At 42.8% G+C, this 20,345-nt stretch overlaps 2 protein-coding genes across 2 annotated transcripts in view; one reads left to right on the top strand and one right to left on the bottom strand.

Moving 5' to 3' along the window:
• hoga1 (4-hydroxy-2-oxoglutarate aldolase 1) overlaps positions 1–20,345 on the bottom strand; it is a 29,872-nt gene that overhangs the window by 6,839 nt on the left and 2,688 nt on the right. Inside the window, exons 2-5 of the mRNA XM_034130095.1 lie at positions 18,892–19,020; positions 16,510–16,637; positions 11,386–11,520; positions 4,172–4,268 (exon numbers count right to left, since the gene is read on the bottom strand). Of these exons, the coding sequence (XP_033985986.1) occupies positions 4,172–4,268; positions 11,386–11,520; positions 16,510–16,637; positions 18,892–19,020 (489 nt within the window). The remainder of the gene's footprint in view (positions 1–4,171; positions 4,269–11,385; positions 11,521–16,509; positions 16,638–18,891; positions 19,021–20,345) is intronic.
• On the top strand, positions 14,581–16,375 carry LOC117482075 (nuclear factor 7, brain-like). Its single transcript, XM_034130073.1, has 2 exons — positions 14,581–14,762; positions 14,863–16,375. Exon 2 carries the CDS (start codon positions 14,880–14,882, stop codon positions 16,263–16,265), a length of 1,386 nt encoding a protein of 461 aa, XP_033985964.1. The 5' UTR covers positions 14,581–14,762; positions 14,863–14,879; the 3' UTR covers positions 16,266–16,375.

The raw sequence follows: 20,345 nt of genomic DNA, 5'->3' as shown, positions 1-20,345 counted from the left end.
TCCAAGGCAACAAGATATCATGGCCTTTCAGAGTGACATCTCCTTGTGAGCGTCTGGTGGAGGAGAGGAGCTTCACTCAGCCTCCGTCCGTGGCCTTGGAGTTGATGTTGTTGTTGTTGTTGTTGTTGTGTATTCACTGCTGATGGGCGGATGTTTTCTGTCTGATTTATGTTTCTGTGGCTGAATTCGCTCACATCTCACGGCTGACAGCGGATTACCCAACGCTGCGATTGACAGGCGGCTGCAGGGCGACTGGCGGCTCGTAGAAAGAGACACAAGAGGGCTAATTATGCACACTATGCGTAAACTCTTCATCACTTCTACGTACAAATATGTTGAGTATTTCTTTTGTCTATCTGTGAAAGCCTCTGGGCGACTGACAGCTGGTGGAGAGAAACACAAAACGCTGACTAAGTTATTATAATTGTAGTCAATAACACTTTTACTATCACTTCCAAACACAAATATATTGACTACTTTTGATTGTTAGTTCAATTAAGGAACCTTTTGATTGTTTGAGTTTTTAGTTTTGATTTATCACATGGGGACATTTAAGGGAACAGTTGTGCATTGGATGAACTACATTTTGTGGTTTTCATGTGAATTACATTCTGTAGGGATTCATTATTAGAAACTGTCCCGCCCAAGCCCCCAGGAAGTGCGCCGGACTCTGACGGCCCGTCCACACGGCGGCGTGCGTTGAAGCTTCAACGCTTCTGCCCATTCACTGCAAAAGTTGAGCAATGTTCAACTTTTGAAGCTTCGGCGGAAGCGTCAGCCAATCGAATCATATGCCAGTACAAGCTCTAGCCAATCAAACCGCGTGCTTGTGTGTCCGGGGCGGGAGATTCATGTGATTGGTGGTTGGTCGAGTTTCAGCGCCGCCCCCCCCGCCGGCAAGCTTCAACGCACGCCGCCGTGTGGACGGGCCGTGAGGAAAATATTCGTTGTGGCCAAACGGCGGTACTACACTTCCGTATGGGTTGCTGGGCCCGAAAACACTTTTTCCCATTGACTTACATTGGGAAAGAGACGTCTGTAAATCGTTGGATAATTTTTTTTAAACTAAATAAACTACCCAGTATGAACATTTGTATAGCCCTTATTAAAAACATTCGGTCCTCAAGTTGTAAAATGTGCTAATAACGTTATTCTGAGAGTTATTTTCCTCTGCATTATGAACGCGCATCTGAGAGTGGGAGCTCGGGGGGCGGGGCTTAAGGGGCGCATGCTCTGTGAGCGCACATACGGGTTATTCTGCTCTGACAGCTAGGCATGACGGGTAATCTGTGACGTTTCGCTCTCTCAAAAGTTGGGCCATTTTGCCTTCATGAGCCAATGAGCAGCTCTCATAGGAAAGAACGAGACCCCGCCTCCCACGCTGTATCCAGTTCTTATTATACATCCATGGTCCCGCCCCTAAGTCTATCATGTACTATGTGTTGGAGCGCTAGCCAATAGAAGCGCACGTGTTACATAGTGATGTCACTATGTTCTGGAAGTAAACAAACAAGTCCAATGGAGGAGTTTCAGGCGAGGAGAAAAACTCCCTCTGGAGGAAACACAGAGATTGTAGCCTTTGCAGACCATTTACATGCACTAAAACCTATGTAACACACTAACAAACATAAAAGGGCCATTTTAACACATGCTTTTTTAAACAATTGCATAATGACCACAATAACAGCTGGATAACACAATTTCTTTCTGTCAGAGAACCAAAAGCATTGTGAGAGATGTCTTCCCTTCTTTTGATCATCATACAAAAGAACAATCAAATGTCTGCTGCTTTTGAAACTTCCCTGAAAACCCGTAGATGAGAGTGACTCTTTTTGTCGTGAGGCTCTACAAGGTGTCGACTGACTAATAGACGACCGGACCCTTTCAGGATTTCGGTGGTGGGGTGTTCAAATCGGACTTCAAAACTTGAACACACACACTCCATGGAGACATTAGCATTTCAATCGCTGGATGTGACTTTGCTCAGCCTTAGCTGTGTCAGTCTCACACACTGCCAATTACTGCCATATTTCAGTTATGGAGATCAGAACATGCCAGAGAGCAAAGATCAGAGAGAAGTGTGTGTGTGTGTGTGTGTGTGTATGTGTATGTGTATGTGTATGTGTATGTGTATGTGTATGTGTATGTGTATGTGTATGTGTGTGTGTGTGTGTGTGTGTGTGTGTGTGTGTGTGTGTGTGTGTGTGTGTGTGTGTGTGTGTGTGTGTGTGTGTGTATATATAGAGGGTGAACATGACTCATTAGGTTTCTGAGCTTCATATTGATGGCGATCCCCTAACGTGTTATCTAATCCGGGTTTACAGAACACGGTACGTGGCCGGCATGTCGAGAAGCAGAAGACGTGACTTCAAAATGCTGCTGCGCAAGGTTGCTCGTGTTTTATGATTCACTGCAACTTCAAATAAAAGATCACATGCTTTCCCACAGGATGAGAAACCACTATGGGCTGATAATAAGTGCAGCATTAAGTTTCCCTTAAATCCTAAAAAGTTGGCGATTTGGACTTATTTGAAAAAGGCTTTTAATGTGAAATGGTCTTGAGGACAGGTACATACAATTAGTTATTTTCTGTGTGGTTTCTTCAGAGGGGTTGCTGGATTAAACACTAAAGAAATGTGTGTCTCCACTGTTTCCAGTCTGAGATTATGGTATGGTTGTAACATTCAAACTCTTACGTTAGGAGAAATAGAACATTCTGATAAAACTATCAGACTCAGTTTTCCAGGTTTCACAAGACGTAAAAGAACAAAAGTTCTGTCTTCAACTTTTATTGGAATAAGGTTTGCATAGATGTGGATGAGCGTAGAAGCAAGAATCTATCTGGCATTGTACAACTCAAATCTGGGCTGAAACTAAAGATTGCTTCCATTGTCTTTTCATCTGCTGATTATGTTTGTTCTAGAAAGTGGCAGAAAACAGTAAAAAAAATGACCATCCCATTTGCTCAAAGTCTCAGGGGATGTCTATACATGTCTTGTTTCGTCAGTCCAAGCCTAAATATTCACTTTAATATGATATGAAACAGAGAAAAGCAGGACATATCCACATCTGGTGGGAGGGGGGGCAATTTCTACACTTTTTGCATAATGGTTTTGCACATTTAACTGATTCATGAAATAGTTGGCAATTTTCTTTCTGTGGCTCGATCTAGACATTAAAGGTGGGGTAGGTAAGTTTGAGAAACCGGCTCGAGATCGCTAGAATTTGAAAATACACAACCGGAGAAAATCTGCCACTTCCTTACAGAGCCCCTCCTCCAACACACACGAACGCGCACATGACCAATGAGGGCACGAGATAAGTTTGTGCACAGATGGAAGGCTGACAGGAAGGTAGGCCATCCAGTTATTTTAGCCGGGCCGGCTCAGATGATTGGTCGTGCTTTTTACAGTACTACAGCTTCCACAGATGACATCTTTTTATGGATTTTTTGTCAAAGCACTTAAGATATTCATTGCTATCGGGATGTTAAGAGCATTCCATGGAATATAACAACAAGTGTATCTCGAGCCGGTTTCTCAAACTTACCTACCCCACCTTTAATGAAATGATTGTTGCAGCTCTAGGGCACATCCAACAATTTGGAAGCAGCAGATTGCAAATGGTCCTAATCAGTATTTTGATTCTGGCGTTATGGGCCAGAAGAGTGTTTTGGTGAGGTCGCGGTGAACCTAATGACCCCTGAAATCAAAGCAGTGTTTCCTTGGATCTATGAGGACGTTAGGGACAAATTTGAAGATATTTCTTCCTGACTTTTCTAGAATATAGCGTTCACGAGAATGGGACGGATGGATGGAAAAATAAAGAGGACATGTTTGGGACATTTTTCTGTGCAACTACAGGAAGTGACACCAAGGGTTTATGGGTAGAAAGAGGTGGATGTTAACATGCGACTACGCACTTTTCATGGGGAAGAGCATTTATCAGAACATCGAATAATACAAGATATTTGTGAATTATGTGGATGTTCATTTATGTAACACAGGACTCGAAATGAAAGATATACAAAGACAACAGAGTCAAATTCTGCTTTGGTGAGAGATCAAAAGGAAACAAACAGTGAGCAAGATGGCAGCCTCAGGGATAACAAGGCTACCATCTCCTCCCTGTGAGGATCAACAGCTCCGTTAGTCCTCACTTAGCTTCTTACCGACACAATAGGCGGCCATGAGGAACCCTGCTGAGCCCGCCAACACCTGGAAATCCTGCGATCTGGTTTTGTGAACAATCAGGCCGATCCGTGAGATCTGAGGAAGTAAGAAAGAAAGGAGAGAAGAAGGTTTACAAATCAGGAGTGTTTTATGTCCTCCCTCCTCCCTGCTGTCAGGGGGAAATATATGCTGGAGTTATTTTATAAATCCCCGGAGACGCTGTCACAAGAGACAAATCTAACATCTCACAGGGTAAACAAATCGCTCAAATCGACTCTTAACATGCTGGAGGTTTTGGGAGGAGGGGATAATTCAAGAGCCCAAAGACAAGGAGAAGAAGAAGGAGGAGGAGGAGGAGAGACAAGTCCCAAGTGAGAAATAAAAAGGAATCACCTTCAAAAGGGAGGGGGAGGGGGACGGGGAAAGGCTCATGAATAATTGATAAGCTCCCTATTTTGTTTTGCCTCTTTTAATTCTCTTTTGTCAATCCGGATATGAAGCGCAGAATCCAAATAAACCTGAACTGTTCAAAGGGAGACGAACACATGGAACTGAAACTCCGCAGGGAAAAGCATCAGCTCCGGTTTGAGTCTCCATCACGGTTTCAGGATCTATTTTTACCCGCCGACTGTCAATCAGTTTCCCCATATCAGTCATTTCAAACACGCAGGACTGTAATTGATCAGTCAGTCAATCAGGTTATAGGAGCTCCTGCTGCTCTGCTGAGGGTTTCAGCACTCTGGCTATTTCGATACGGCTTCCTGGTGAGAAAAATAACATCGCAGCGAGAGAACTGTCGGAGAAACACTCTTTATAGTGAGAACAAAAGGGAATTTAACCCTCTACTGAAGATTGTGGTCTTGTGATAATGTATCAGTCCAAAAATGCACTTTCTATACCCTTTTCTCTCAGTTTTGTATCTATCTTAATTATGTTTGTGACCTCAGGGCATCAATGTGGAATATGTGTGTAGAAACACAGAGAAAAATCTGATTTCAGAGTTTAAATATCATAAACATTTATGTGCTTTTAAGGTAGGGACTAGGGCTGTGCGATTATGGCAAAAATCATAATCACGATTATTAAATACGATTATTCATTGACTTTGAAAAAATCCATTTATTGAATTTTAAAACAAATACAAATAATAATTTGAACAGTATATTTGTAACTGTTGATTACCCTGAACGTATAATTCAACTGAAAAACCAATACAAAAATAAATAACACATTTAAATAAATAATATCAAAATAATAAATACCAATAAACAAGATTAACAAATATTTTGGAGCGCACTTCCCCAAGCTACTAAACATATATAAATATGATAAATACAAATAAATGAGACCAAAATTAATTAGATCAAATATGTTGCACGGTCACAACCTAGCAAAGCAAAATAATTGTTTTTTTCGATTATGTTGTTTTCGTAATTGTGGCAGGACAAAATCGTAATTGCGATTAAAATACGATTAATTGCACAGCCCTAGTAGGGACACACCAAGCTGACACCAAAGAACTCACACAGACAGGCCCGACTGTTGTGTCTCCTCACGTCTCCTGCACCTTGGCCAACAGTCTCACTGGAACACACCGCAAAGACTTCAGCCGACGGCCAAGTAGCACGTACGAACTGCGCATGCGTGAGTGGCAATAACTCTCCTTACCAGCAGGCGGCGGTAGTGTGTATTCGTCATTCAAAAGAGGCAACAACCGGAAGACAGACTGCGTGATACACCGAGAGAAGAAGAACAGACTGCGTGATATAAACAAACCAAAAAAAATACACAACGGTGCGTGACACACCAATCTGAGTAGGGCGACAGGACGCTCATCGTCGGCCTGACATCCATTGACGGCCAAAATCGGCTTGGTGTGTCCGGGGCTTGATTCTATTAAAATAAATAGACTCTTTGTCGTAATGACTTGGCTTTATGGATGCTACTGTCAGTCTCCTGGTCCTCTAACTGTGATCTAACTTGAATATCTCAAGAACTATTGGATAGATTGTCGTGAAGTTTATTACATGGAATTAGTCATGGTTCCCAGAGGATGAGTCCAGCCGATTTCCATGATTATGGTGTTCATATTTGTGTCTTTAAATGTAAAATATCTCAACAACTATTCAATGGATTGTCATGTAGTTGAGTATAGTCAGTCATGGTCCCCAGAGGATGGATCTTACTCATATCAGAGATCTTCTGACTATTCCTCCAGCTCCACCAGGGTTCAAATGTGTGTTTAATGTAAAATAACTCAACAGTTGTTATATATAGATTGCCATTTGGTTTAGTATAGACAGTCATGGTCCCCAGAGGATGAATCTACCTCATTTTTGTGATCACCTGACTTTTCCTCTAGCACCACCATGAGGTTAAAATGTGTGCTTTTATGTTAAATATCTAAAGAAACGATTGGATGGTTTGCCATGTAGTTTAGTACAGACAGTCATGGTCCCCAGAGGATAAATCCACCTCATTGTTGTGGTCACCTGACTTTTCCTCTAGCACCAACATGCTGTTCAAATGTGCGATTTCGTGAAATATCTCAACAACTGTTGGAAAGTTTGCCGTAACATTCATGTTCCCCTTGGGATGAACTGTAATCATCAAGTTGATGAACACTATTCTGAAATGGGCCATTTTGCATAACGATTGCTTATAATTTTGGTACTTTAAAGTGGACCTATCATGCTATATTTGAATAATATAGTGTAGGACCATACCTATATAAGGCATATTTATACTTTTTTCTTTTCAAAATACCAAACAGATCATGCATTTTAGCCATGCCTCATTTCGCTCAATTTGAAAAATGTTAGCTCTGTTTTAGCAAGGGCTGATTCTGTGAGAACAGCACCATCTACAGGCCTGGCATATGTACTACAGCGTCTCCAGCGCTTTCGAACGGCAATGGCCGTGGCTGTCTCCTCCTGATTGGTGGAGTTGGCCCAATAGCCGTAGCGCCACCGTCCTGACGTCAGGACAGTGTTCAAATCTGGATCAGTTTTTATCAGATCCGTTGCAGCCCCTTTTTTAGAGATTTGGGTATGGAGGAAAATAGAGAGGGTTGTGTTTTCTGACACTTGGTGAGTTCCCTGGAACACCGGGGACACATATTCATGTAGAAAAGACGTACAAAAGTGCATTTTGCATGATAGGTCCCCTTTAAGTAAATGATAGAAGTACAATACTTCTCCCTATATATATATTATACGTTATCAAAGATGCACAAAGAAGCATTGGAAGAATAAGCGATGCATATTAACAAACCTGGTTGTCCCATGAGGCAAGAAAATGAAATGTTTTTAATGATGCGTTATGTATTCGGGGAACACTTTGATGAATCTCCACCTCCCCTGGTTGCACGTGTCGCTTCTGGCTACACATCTTGTTATCTCATTGGTTTCCCTTCAGAAAGGTTGACAGCAGCAGAGGTTCAAGTTGAAATAACCTGAGCTCTGTGCACGGCGCTCAGTGGGAAATTGATCTCAGAGGAAAACTACGGCACTGATCATGTGTGGGTTTAACCAAGCGGCCAAATATTAGTGCACAATATTGCTTTGAGACAAAACACGGAAATGTACTGTTTAGGAATATATGGTTGATATAAAAATCAAATATATATCTAAACCAAAAAACATGCTTCTTTAGAGATGTTTGTTTCACAAGTTATTTAAACTTTAACATCAATTTGCAGCTGTTATCTGTTCAGACGTTTTGCAGTGATAAACAAAAGAAGGCATTGTAATTATTACACCTGACAGACGATCATTTTTTGCAATAAACAAACAGGTTTATTTTGGTCGGTGTGTAAAGGCGATAATGGATTCAGACATCTGGCACATGCAGGAGGTGCACAGATTTAAAGTAAAAAACCAGATATTAGTAGAAAAGAGTGGGTAGGAGGAATCATGAGACGAGAGCAGGTGAAACTGTAGTGTTTCTTATAAGAGTAGCACATATTTAACTATACATGTATGACAAGTCAATTAAATATCTCCAGTTTGACTTTTTTGCCTTTAGAAACTTCCAATTGCAGTAGGAAAGATTGCTGGATGCCAAATGTCTGAAGCAGGATTCAGATGATTGTTTTCACCCACAGTTTGTCTCGTTCATTTATTCACAAATGACCAGTCTGTCAGATGTGACTGCATCTCTTTTTCTATATATCATCAACATCAAAATATCTCGCTGCTGCACAGAGAGAATAAAAACACCAACGGCTGAGCCAAAAATAGAAGCCCAGGGAACCACAAACACATCTATCTCTACGTGATGTGTCTTCAGATGGTCAGGACAGAGAGAATCTGTGCTGCTGTTTGATCATCTAACAAATCAAAAACAGCTATTTTTATAGGAATACCCCACAGAGAACTCACACCTCATTATAAGTGTTGGAAAGTTACTTTTTAAAGAGGCCCTATTATGCTTTTGGGGTTTTCCGTTTCCTGTGGTGTGTTGTAAAGGTTTGTGTGCATGTATACGGTCTGCAAAGGCTTGAATTTTAAGGAAAGGGAGTTTCTCACACAAAAATCACTGATAATTTGCTGCAATGGCATGTTTGGTCGGAGTCATGTTCAGCATGTAATTCAGCACAATCAGTGGAAACAGCCGTGTGTATATGGTGGTGATTTAAGCAGCCTATTTCCAGTAAAGCAGAAAGGAAAGTGGTGCCTGCCGGAGATCCTAAAAGTAAAGAGTGTACTTTTATCCTTCAGGCTTGATTTTGCCGGAGGGAAAGAAAGCGGTTTGCTCCTGTCGAGCCCTTAATACCTTTTCGTCTGTGTGGGAAGTGTTTGCAAGAAGTTTTGAAATGGATTTCTGATTTGGGAAATAACATGTTTGTCCACTCGCTGGGAGACAGCAGCGTGGGAGTAGTTCAGACTCAGAGCGGAGGGTGGGCGGGAGGAGGCCACACGCAGAAAACAAGAGGTGAGGGGTCAATTTGAGGAAGGCAGACAAGTGGAATACGATTATTCTGAATATGAAGGGCAAACAGATTTACCTACGTCGGCAAACTCCTGCTATTTTGCCGATTACTTGTGTAAGAAAGTCTTAATTCTTTACCTTTCATGGTCTTAGCTGGAGTACAATCTTGTAATATTTGGGCCAAAGTACATTTGAAAGGAGGTTTATAGGCACTACTTGTGTTCTGTGTGTGATCAGTAATGCAGCACCATCTGAGCTTCTGTAAAAACTGCATTAAATATGTTAACACATTAAACAGACTGTACATCAGACGCAGATGTAAAACACTTCCTACACCTGACCCGACGACCTGCTGAGTCATTAGAACTTGCAGATTATACATCACGGACAGATGGTGTTTGAGGTGCATATGTAAAACGTATCCGCAAATACACAATCAAATTCCTCAGATTAAAAAAAAGTTGAAAAAGGCCAAAGAGGGGTTTGATGTAGCAAGTCATACATTTTAAAGGTCACCTATTGTGCAAAATCCACTTCCTCATGTCTCTTCTACATCAACATGTGTCCCCTCTTCTTCATGTCTCTTCTACATCAACATGTGTCCCCTCTTCTTCATGTCTCTTCTACATCAACATGTGTCCCCTCTTCTTCATGTCTCTTCTTCATCAACATGTGTCCCCTCTTCTTCATGTCTCTTCTACATCAACATGTGTCCCCTCTTCTTCATGTCTCTTCTACATCAACATGTGTCCCCTCTTCTTCATGTCTCTTCTACATCAACATGTGTCCCCTCTTCTTCATGTCTCTTCTACATCAACATGTGTCCCCTCTTCTTCATGTCTCTTCTACATCAACATGTGTCCCCTCTTCTTCATGTCTCTTCTACATCACCATGTGTCCCCTCTTCTTCATGTCTCTTCTACATCAACATGTGTCCCCTCTTCTTCATGTCTCTTCTGCATCAACATGTGTCCCCTCTTCTTCATGTCTCTTCTACATCAACATGTGTCCCCTCTTCTTCATGTCTCTTCTACATCAACATGTGTCCCCTCTTCTTCATGTCTCTTCTACATCAACATGTGTCCCCTCTTCTTCATGTCTCTTCTACATCAACATGTGTCCCCTCTTCTTCATGTCTCTTCTACATCAACATGTGTCCCCTCTTCTTCATGTCTCTTCTACATCAACATGTGTCCCCTCTTCTTCATGTCTCTTCTACATCAACATGTGTCCCCTCTTCTTCATGTCTCTTCTACATCACCATGTGTCCCCTCTTCTTCATGTCTCTTCTACATCAACATGTGTCCCCTCTTCTTCATGTCTCTTCTGCATCAACATGTGTCCCCTCTTCTTCATGTCTCTTCTACATCAACATGTGTCCCCTCTTCTTCATGTCTCTTCTTCATCAACATGTGTCCCCTCTTCTTCATGTCTCTTCTACATCAACATGTGTCCCCTCTTCTTCATGTCTCTTCTACATCAACATGTGTCCCCTCTTCTTCATGTCTCTTCTACATCAACATGTGTCCCCTCTCTTCATGTCTCTTCTACATCAACATGTGTCCCCTCTTCTTCATGTCTCTTCTACATCAACATGTGTCCCCTCTTCTTCATGTCTCTTCTACATCACCATGTGTCCCCTCTTCTTCATGTCTCTTCTACATCAACATGTGTCCCCTCTTCTTCATGTCTCTTCTGCATCAACATGTGTCCCCTCTTCTTCATGTCTCTTCTACATCAACATGTGTCCCCTCTTCTTCATGTCTCTTCTTCATCAACATGTGTCCCCTCTTCTTCATGTCTCTTCTACATCAACATGTGTCCCCTCTTCTTCATGTCTCTTCTACATCAACATGTGTCCCCTCTTCTTCATGTCTCTTCTACATCAACATGTGTCCCCTCTGTGGAAAGAGACTCTGAAAGTTTCAGGAACAAAGATTCTCTCTCTTTTTGTCCTGATCCATTTATATAAAAACCTGTCTGAAAATGAGCTGATCAGATTTTGGCCATTTTTTACAGTATGACTGTTTTATTTTTGATTGCGGTTGCTTATATCTAACTACAAAATAAAGATCAAGGGAATGCATTTTGGGTTTTCAGGCATCAAATGTATTTTTGGTTCCTATTTGCCAGTATTGCAGTTGTATTAAACCATTAATAAATGATTATGGGTTTCCTTTTGTTCAAATAAACCATATACAAACAAATTGAAAAAGACAAAAGCTGACCCTGATCAGGATCTCCTCACAGATTACACAGAGTCAAATAAAGCGTGTCTTACGTCTCCTCCGCTGTCTTTGAGCCCGTGGATGTTGGGGTGTTGAGACAGCGTCACCACGGCGTCCAGCGGCAGGTCCAGCCCGGTGTTTGCAGGAACGCTGTACAGAACCACCGGCACCGGGCTGCGGTCCGCCACCTGCAGGGAGGAGAACAGGTTAGAAATCCAGACTGCCACCTCCTCTCAATCTCTGCTTTATTCCTGCAAAACACCTCTCTCCAGCTTGCTTAAAACAACTAGTGAGTAGATTTGTAAGCATGTTTCCTAAAATATCACCTTTATACGTACGACATATCCGTACGACATATAAGAAAAATCAATACAAAGGCTATATAATTAAAGGTCACCTATTATGCAAAATCCACTTCTTCCTGTCTCTTCTACATCAACATGTGTCCCCTCTTCTTCATGTCTCTTCTACATCAACATGTGTCCCCTCTTCTTCATGTCTTTTCTACATCAACATGTGTCCCCTCTTCTTCATGTCTTTTCTACATCAACATGTGTCCCCTCTTCTTCATGTCTCTTCTACATCAACATGTGTCCCCTCTTCTTCTTGTCTCTTCTACATCAACATGTGTCCCCTCTTCTTCATGTCTCTTCTACATCAACATGTGTCCCCTCTTCTCCATGTCTCTTCTACATCAACATGTGTCCCCTCTTCTCCATGTCTCTTCTACATCAACATGTGTCCCCTCTTCTTCATGTCTCTTCTACATCAACATGTGTCCCCTCTTCTTCATGTCTCTTCTACATCAACATGTGTCCCCTCTTCTTCATGTCTCTTCTACATCAACATGTGTCCCCTCTTCTTCATGTCTCTTCTACATCAACATGTGTCCCCTCTTCTCCATGTCTCTTCTACATCAACATGTGTCCCCTCTTCTTCATGTCTCTTCTACATCAACATGTGTCCCCTCTTCTTCATGTCTCTTCTACATCAACATGTGTCCCCTCTTCTTCATGTCTCTTCTACATCAACATGTGTCCCCTCTTCTTCATGTCTCTTCTACATCAACATGTGTCCCCTCTTCTTCATGTCTCTTCTACATCAACATGTGTCCCCTCTTCTTCATGTCTCTTCTACATCAACATGTGTCCCCTCCTCCTCATGTCTCTTCTACATCAACATGTGTCCCCTCTTCTTCATGTCTCTTCTACATCAACATGTGTCCCCTCTTCTTCATGTCTCTTCTACATCAACATGTGTCCCCTCTTCATCATGTCTCTTCTACATCAACATGTGTCCCCTCTTCTTCATGTCTCTTCTACATCAACATGTGTCCCCTCTTCTTCATGTCTCTTCTACATCAACATGTGTCCCCTCTTCTTCATGTCTCTTCTACATCAACATGTGTCCCCTCTGTGAAAAGAGACTCTGAAAGTTTCAGGAACAAAGATTCTCTCTCTTTTTGTCCTGATCCATTTCTATAAAAACCTGTCTGAAAATGAGCTGATCAGATTTTGGCCACTTTATGATGTCATAACGATGTTTTGGCTTGTGTAACCATTAGCCAATCACCAACCAAGGTACCCCACACACACCTTATCACCTGAATCTCCTCCTAGAGCACCATTGAGTTCTTTTTAACCAAATATCTTTGAATTGTAATAGAGCGCCCCTAGTTACACCAATCAGCGTGCGATTACCGTACAGCCAATCACAATGCGTGACGTCATTGGTAAGCGACGGACTCCGAACACATATGGTAGGGCGAACACATAGAGGGGCCGTTTCTCAATCGCGAGGATATTGGCTTCCAAGCCAATATTTCAAGGATGCTACGTCATCAAGTGGCGCAGCAGGACCGTTCCAATGTCCAGCATACTTGGAATTCCACCGAGGCCGCGTCCTTGGTTTGGGGGAAATTTCGAGGCTGCACATGGGTAGACTTCGCATCCTTAAAATCCCCACAATGCTTTGCGCACGGACCAATTTCCCCAAATCTGTGGCGGAAAATGTAAGGCGGGGCCTCTCATATGACGCACACCTGCACACTTGTTAGCCTGTTCCATTCTTCTTCGTTTTCCGAAGCCGTGGCTTGAAAGCATACTTGCTTCGTTTCTGAAGGAAGTGACTTGGAAGTACGCGACTACCAAGCCAGCATCCTCGAGATTGAGAAACGGCCGGGGTGTTTCTCAATCGCGAGTAAAGCTGCTCCAGAGCCACTATTTCGAGCATACTATGTCATCGAGTGCCGCCGAAGTACTGTTCCAATGTCCAGCATACTTGGAAATCTACCGAGCCCGGCGTACTCCGTTTGGAGAAATATCGAGGCTGCACACGAGTAGACTCCGCGGTCTTAAAATCCCCACAATGCTTTGCGCACGGACCAATTTCCAAAATCTGTGGCGGAAGATGTAAGGCGGGGCCTCTCATATGACACACACCTGCACACTTGCTAGCTTGTTCCACTCTTCGTTTTCCGAATGCCAGGAAGTATTCTTGCCTCGCTTTTGAAGCAAGATGCTCGGCAGACATGTGCTACCAAGCAAGCGTACTCGCGATTGAGAAACACCCATGGTACTGACACCGGCACCGCCCTTTATTATCATCTTTTTTAAACGGCATCATGTAAAATGACACGTTACGCTCGTGTTGTGTTCAAGGAACCTGTCCTTGGTCAGGAAAAACAGGCAGTCGCTTGTTTAATTCTGTTGCGGTCTAAATTTATTAAATTGTTTGTTTCCTTCTGCGCTGCATTGCGTGCGTTGCGTGCGTGGCATGCATGGCGTGCATGGCTTCCTTCTGGAGGTAACGGGGAGAAGCGCTCTGGCAGAGGTGCCGACCCCTGGTCTATAGCATAACGATTGCTAATTCTCTAAATGAATGGTTATCTTTACATGGCTGATTATGTGTTAGTATGAATAACATAATTATGAAATATGCCATTGTGATGAAGTCCAGGATAATTTGTTGATGGAGTGTTGACAGGTTCTTAGAGATAAATGGGTTCAATGTTTTAAACTGATGCCATATACTTGACAGATATTTGAGTTTGGTTTGTGAAACCTTCCCACTATGGGAGCATACTTCACCTCTTTAACAACATCTTAGTTAATAATGTAACTCACCCACTATAACCTTTATTCCAGCAATAAATCCGCACTTTAGACTGAGACACTCCCTGAGTTACATGAGAGGAGACAGAGTTCAGCAGAGGAGGCGTGACAGAGCTCCTCCCTCACTGACTCACCTGAGATAAACCAGGAAACAGTTTGTTATTCTCCCTCACTGCAGAGAGAGAGACGGACTGAAAAACAGACGATCACATTCACCTTCAGACCAAACTAACAACTTCCTCTGAGTTCAGCTACAGGAGAGAAAAGTGGAAACTACAACACTGCTGCTTCAACCTGCTGACCCTCCCCCCCTGAAGGTGAGTCTCCAAACATCACTCAAAGAGAATTTCAGTGAAGTCAGTAGAGGAGGGGGAGGGGAGCCATGACTGACTGTACTTCCTGTCTGCTGTGTTTCAGCTTCACTCAGAGACAACATGGCGTCCAGGTTAGAGGAAGATCTCTCCTGTCCGGTCTGTCAGGAAGTCTTTAGAGATCCTGTCATTCTGTCGTGCTGCCACAGCTTCTGTAAAGCCTGTCTGCAGACCTGGTGGGATGGGAAAGAAGTGAAGGAGTGTCCAGTTTGTAAGAGAAGAATCTCAAGAGATCCACCTTTGAACTTTGCTTTAAAGAACCTGTGTGAGACCTTCTTACAGGAGAGAGATCATAGTCCTCCAGAGGCTCTCTGCAGTCTGCACTCTGAGAAACTCAGACTCTTCTGTCTGGACCATCAGCAGCCAGTGTGTGTCGTCTGCAGAGATTCAAAAACACACACCAACCACAGATTCAGACCCATCGATGAAGCTGCTCAGGATCTCAGAGAGGAGCTCCAGAAGTCTCTCCAGCCCTTTCAGGAGAAACTGAAGCTCTTTGAAGAAGTTAAAGTGGAGTTTGATCAAACAGCAGGACACATGAAGGTCCAGGCTCAACACACAGAGACGCAGATCAAGGAGCAGTTTAAGAAGCTTCACCAGTTTCTAGAAGAGGAAGAGGAGGCCAGGATGGCTGCACTGAGGGAGGAAGAGGAGCAGAAGAGGAAGATGATGGAGGAGAAGATGGAGGCTGTGAGCAGAGAGATAGCAGCTCTTTCCCACACAGTCAGAGCCACAGAGGAGGAGCTGAGAGATGAAGACGTCTCCTTCCTGCACAACTACAAGGCTGCAGTGGAGAGGCTGCAGCGCCCCCTGCTGGAGGATCCACAGCTGCCCTCAGGAGCTCTGATAGACCAGGCCAAACACCTGGGCAACCTCAGCTTCAACATCTGGAGCAAGATGAAGGACATGGTGTCCTACTCTCCTCTCATCCTGGACCCAAACACGGCTCATCCAAGACTCTTCCTGTCTGAAGATCTGACCAGAGTGAGACGAGGAGGAGGGAGACAGAAACTTCCTGATAATCCAGAGAGGTTTGATAAACACGCCTTAGTCCTGGGCTCTGAGGGCTTTAACTCAGGGACTCACAGCTGGGATGTCCAGGTTACAGACAGTACACTCTGGGTACTGGGTGTGTCAGCAGAGTCTGTCCAGAGGAAGGGAGACACAGAGTCTGGATCATGGGGAATACGTTTCTATAAAGGTGAATACGTAGCATGTTCACCATCAGCTCCAGACACTCCTCTCAGCCTGAAGAAGAAGCTCCAGAGGCTCAGAGTGGATCTGGACTGGAACAGAGGAAAGTTGTCGTTCTCTGACCCTGACACTAACACACACATACACACCTTCACACACACTTTCACTGAGAAGATGTTTCCATACATCAGCACTTGGGAGGAAGTGAAGATATTACCACTGAAGGTGTGTGTGACAGTGGATCAGAGCAGGTAGAGATACACAGGATCATTATATCTATGATGATCATCTCTTAAAGGGATCATTCACTGACCTCTGAACCTGTCCTCCTGCTGAACACTACATTTAAGTATCATAAATGTGTGTTTCAACCTTAGTGCTTCAATATTCCATGATCCTATGGAAAAATCCCATTGGTTTCTTGTCGAGGTGGCCCTTGTGACGCTACCTTCTTTAAAAGCATGTGTGTGTGAGAATGTGTGAGAATGTGTGAGCTGACCTTAGTGAAGTGTTGGATCAGAGCGCGGCTGTCCATCTTCCCCTTGTAGAAACACGGCGTTACAACCAGCACCACGTCAGCTCCGGCAGCCGCCATCTTCTCTGTGAGCTGCACCGTGGCTCTGGTGGCTGCACGAAAAAAAAAAAAAAAAAGGGGAAACAACTTAATAATTAAGCTTTATTATTGTCTAGCTGGAAGACAATAATAGTGAAAAAACGACAAAGGAAAACAGACGCTCAAAAAAATTGTAAAAAAACAGACCAAAATAGTGAAAAAGATTACATGTCCAGTGGTTGCACAGAAAAAAGAGCGGCAAGAACTTTATTATTCAGCTTTATTATTGGTCTACTGGGAATCACTGTGGTTAGTTAAAGTTTCCTACAGAACAAAGCAAGATGACATGTTGTTCTAATGTTTATAGATCTGTTAGAAGCAAGAACATGTTTTCAGGCATCAAAAGACACTTTGGGCTCGTTTAATCTTTTCTATTTGGCAGTATTTGCAGTTAAATAAATAATCCTCATGGGTTTCCCTCCAATAAAGCATCACATGTGCAGATACAACGGTTGGTAAATCATTAATGAGATGTTTTTCACAAAAATCAATAAAGTCAGAAGTTGTTAATGTGAATAAATTGTTAATACATTTTTCCAGGGGCTTTCTGGTCAGTCGGAGGGTTTTCATGATTAAAGGGGCCCTATAATGCGAATTATCAGGTGTATATCAGTATGTACTGTCTCTACTTTAAAGAGTCCTCTCCTGCTGATGTTCAGGTGTATATCAGTATGTAGTGTCTCTTCTTTAAAGAGTCCTCTCCTGCTGATGTTCAGGTGTATATCAGTATGTAGTGTCTCTTCTTTAAAGAGTCCTCTCCTGCTGATGTTCAGGTGTATATCAGTATGTAGTGTCTCTACTTTAAAGAGTCGTCTCCTGCTGATGTTCAGGTGTATATCAGTATGTAGTGTCTCTACTTTAAAGAGTCCTCTCCTGCTGATGTTCAGGTGTATATCAGTATGTAGTGTCTCTACTTTAAAGAGTCCTCTCCTGCTGATGTTCAGGTGTATATCAGTATGTAGTGTCTCTACTTTAAAGAGTCCTCTCCTGCTGATGTTCAGGTGTATATCAGTATGTAGTGTCTCTACTTTAAAGAGTCCTCTCCTGCTGACGTTCAGGTGTATATCAGTATGTAGTGTCTCTACTTTAAAGAGTCCTCTCCTGCTGATGTTCAGGTGTATATCAGTATGTAGTGTCTCTACTTTAAAGAGTCCTCTTCTGCTGATGTTCAGGTGTATATCAGTATGTAGTGTCCCTACTTTAAAGAGTCCTCTCCTGCTGATGTTCAGGTGTATATCAGTATGTAGTGTCTCTACTTTAAAGAGTCCTCTCCTGCTGATGCTCAGGTGTATATCAGTATGTAGTGTCTCTACTTTAGAGATGTCCCGCCTCTTAGCCTATCACGTACAATGTGTTGGAGCGCTAGCCAATAGGAGTGAGAAAACCTGATTTGTTGATTTCTACTTCATGTTATAGTTTTAACTCTAGTTCCTGTTGTTATGTATGGCCTGTAAAATGTAAAAGACAAACAAACACACATCTGAAATACATTTTATTGAGACGGATTCCTCACAGAGTAGCTCGTGGCTGCAGGAGCTTTTTATGTTTTGTTATGGTGGACTAGCTGGGTTGTTTCTATAGTACCTACTTAGATTTCAGCTCCTCTGTGGAAACACAATGCAAAGAGGCCTTGTAAGCTTGAATGCCTACACACACACACACACACACACACACACACACACACACACACACACACACACACACACACACACACACACACACACACACACACACACACACACACACACACACACACACACACCACACACACACACACACACACACACACACACACACACACACACACACACACACACACACACACACACACACACACACACACACACACACACACACACACACACACACACACACACACACACACACACACACACACACACACACGACCCTGAGATGTTAGGAAACAGAACTACCTGGAAAATGTACTGCTTTAATAATTATTGAAGTGAGAGCCCGGGTCTTTATATTGTTTGTGAATAAAGGAAGAAAATGGAAGTAAAGGGACTGCAGAGCGAGGTAATTCACATTTCCTCGTCTCTCTGAGGGTTTGTTATAGAATTGAGAAGGACATTTTACTTCACTTATTAGTACATAAGAACGAAAGGAGCAAATGTTCAGGTTTTATAATTGTATTTTGGTGAACATGTAAGCAGCTTTTCATTAGTTATTGTAGTTAAAGTTGTACATAAGATGGGTTGAGAGTACACACACACACACACACACACACACACACACACACACACTTACACTCGCAGCCTGACCCGGCCATCAGCAGCTTGTCGTCGGGCAGAGATCGCCGGACGGTCCTCACCACCTCCACCCTCTCCTGCTCCGTCAGGTAGGGATACTCTCCGTTAGAGCCCTGGACCACCAGACCTGCAACACAGAATCAGATCTCCTTCATCATATTCCATCTTTTATTTTTGTTATACCTGTGTTATTTACGTTCTCGGTGTTGATTTGATTTCTATACATTTAGTTTTTCATAGTCTCATGTTTAATTTTTAGGATTTGAGACCTTAAATATGTTATGACCCCTTGTTAAAGAAACTGTTCATCTAAATTGGAGTACTATTGGATGTAAAGGGGAATGTGAGAAATGAACTAATAAAGAATAAGTAAGAAAAAGAAAAAAATAATTCCTTTATCTGGGGAAATGTACATTATTAAAGGTCCCATGTCATGGCCATTTCTACTGATCATAATTCCATTGTTGAGGTCTACTAGAATAGATTTATATTGTTCAATGTTCCAAACTCACATTGGTTTCTCATACAGCATCTCTGTATAGTACGTGTATTCACTCTCTGTCCTACACGGCTTGTAGGAGCTCCTGCCCCCCCCCTTGTGAGCCCAGTGGCCGTCTGCGAGACAGCGAGACACAGCGAAACCCAGCCCGAAACCAGCCCTAACACACACACACCCGCAGCCTGGCTGGGAGTTTGTGTGTGTGTGTGTGCTCACACACCGACTCACAGCCTCGCCGCGTCCCGCCGTCTCAGGCTGAAAAATCGGCGGAGCTGCAGCTGAGAAAAGATTGAGTGTGTGTGTGTGTGTGTGTGTGAGGCAGTCCGCGGATTGGTCCATTTGGAGCAATCCGCGGACTTAACGTAACGGCTCCACGGATTGGGTATGGGCACGTCACTGTACCCAGGAAGAAAATTAGAAATCTCCAACGAGGCGTTCTGGGGCAGCACAGACAGGTCTTTTCTGTGTTAGAGTTTTACTCGCTACAGGGTGTACTTTGAGGGTTTGTGACTCTGCAGACCGTTTACATGCATAGAAACCTTCATAACACACAAGGGGACGGGTAATAACCAGAAAAGCATGACATGGGCCCTTTAAAGCTAATTATAGATTGAGACGAAAAATAAAACACTATAAGATACAAGGAATCCACATAAAATGAACACATTCAGGTAGATAAGTAAGTAGCAGAAGTATTTATAAGATAAAATAAGTGTAACACGTAGAATTAAGTGTGGTAGATAAGAGCATTAAATGTATATATTGCACAGCTTACATACAGATTCTTGTTACAGTAATAGATGGTCGAACTAAGGAGTAGTTGCCAGTAGTAGTAATAATCTTAACTAGTAACATAAGTGTTGTTGCACATAAGTGGCATCCATGTTTGGTTTGTTTTTATTATTATTTTATTTATTTGTTATCTTAAAATGAAATGCAATATGTCCATATAA

This window comes from Trematomus bernacchii, unplaced genomic scaffold (genome assembly GCF_902827165.1).
Source record: "Trematomus bernacchii unplaced genomic scaffold, fTreBer1.1, whole genome shotgun sequence".
NCBI classification, from domain to species: Eukaryota; Metazoa; Chordata; class Actinopteri; order Perciformes; family Nototheniidae; genus Trematomus; species Trematomus bernacchii.
The sequence above is the reverse complement of the archived record's forward strand: the minus strand, read 5'-3'. Positions and strand labels throughout refer to the sequence as shown.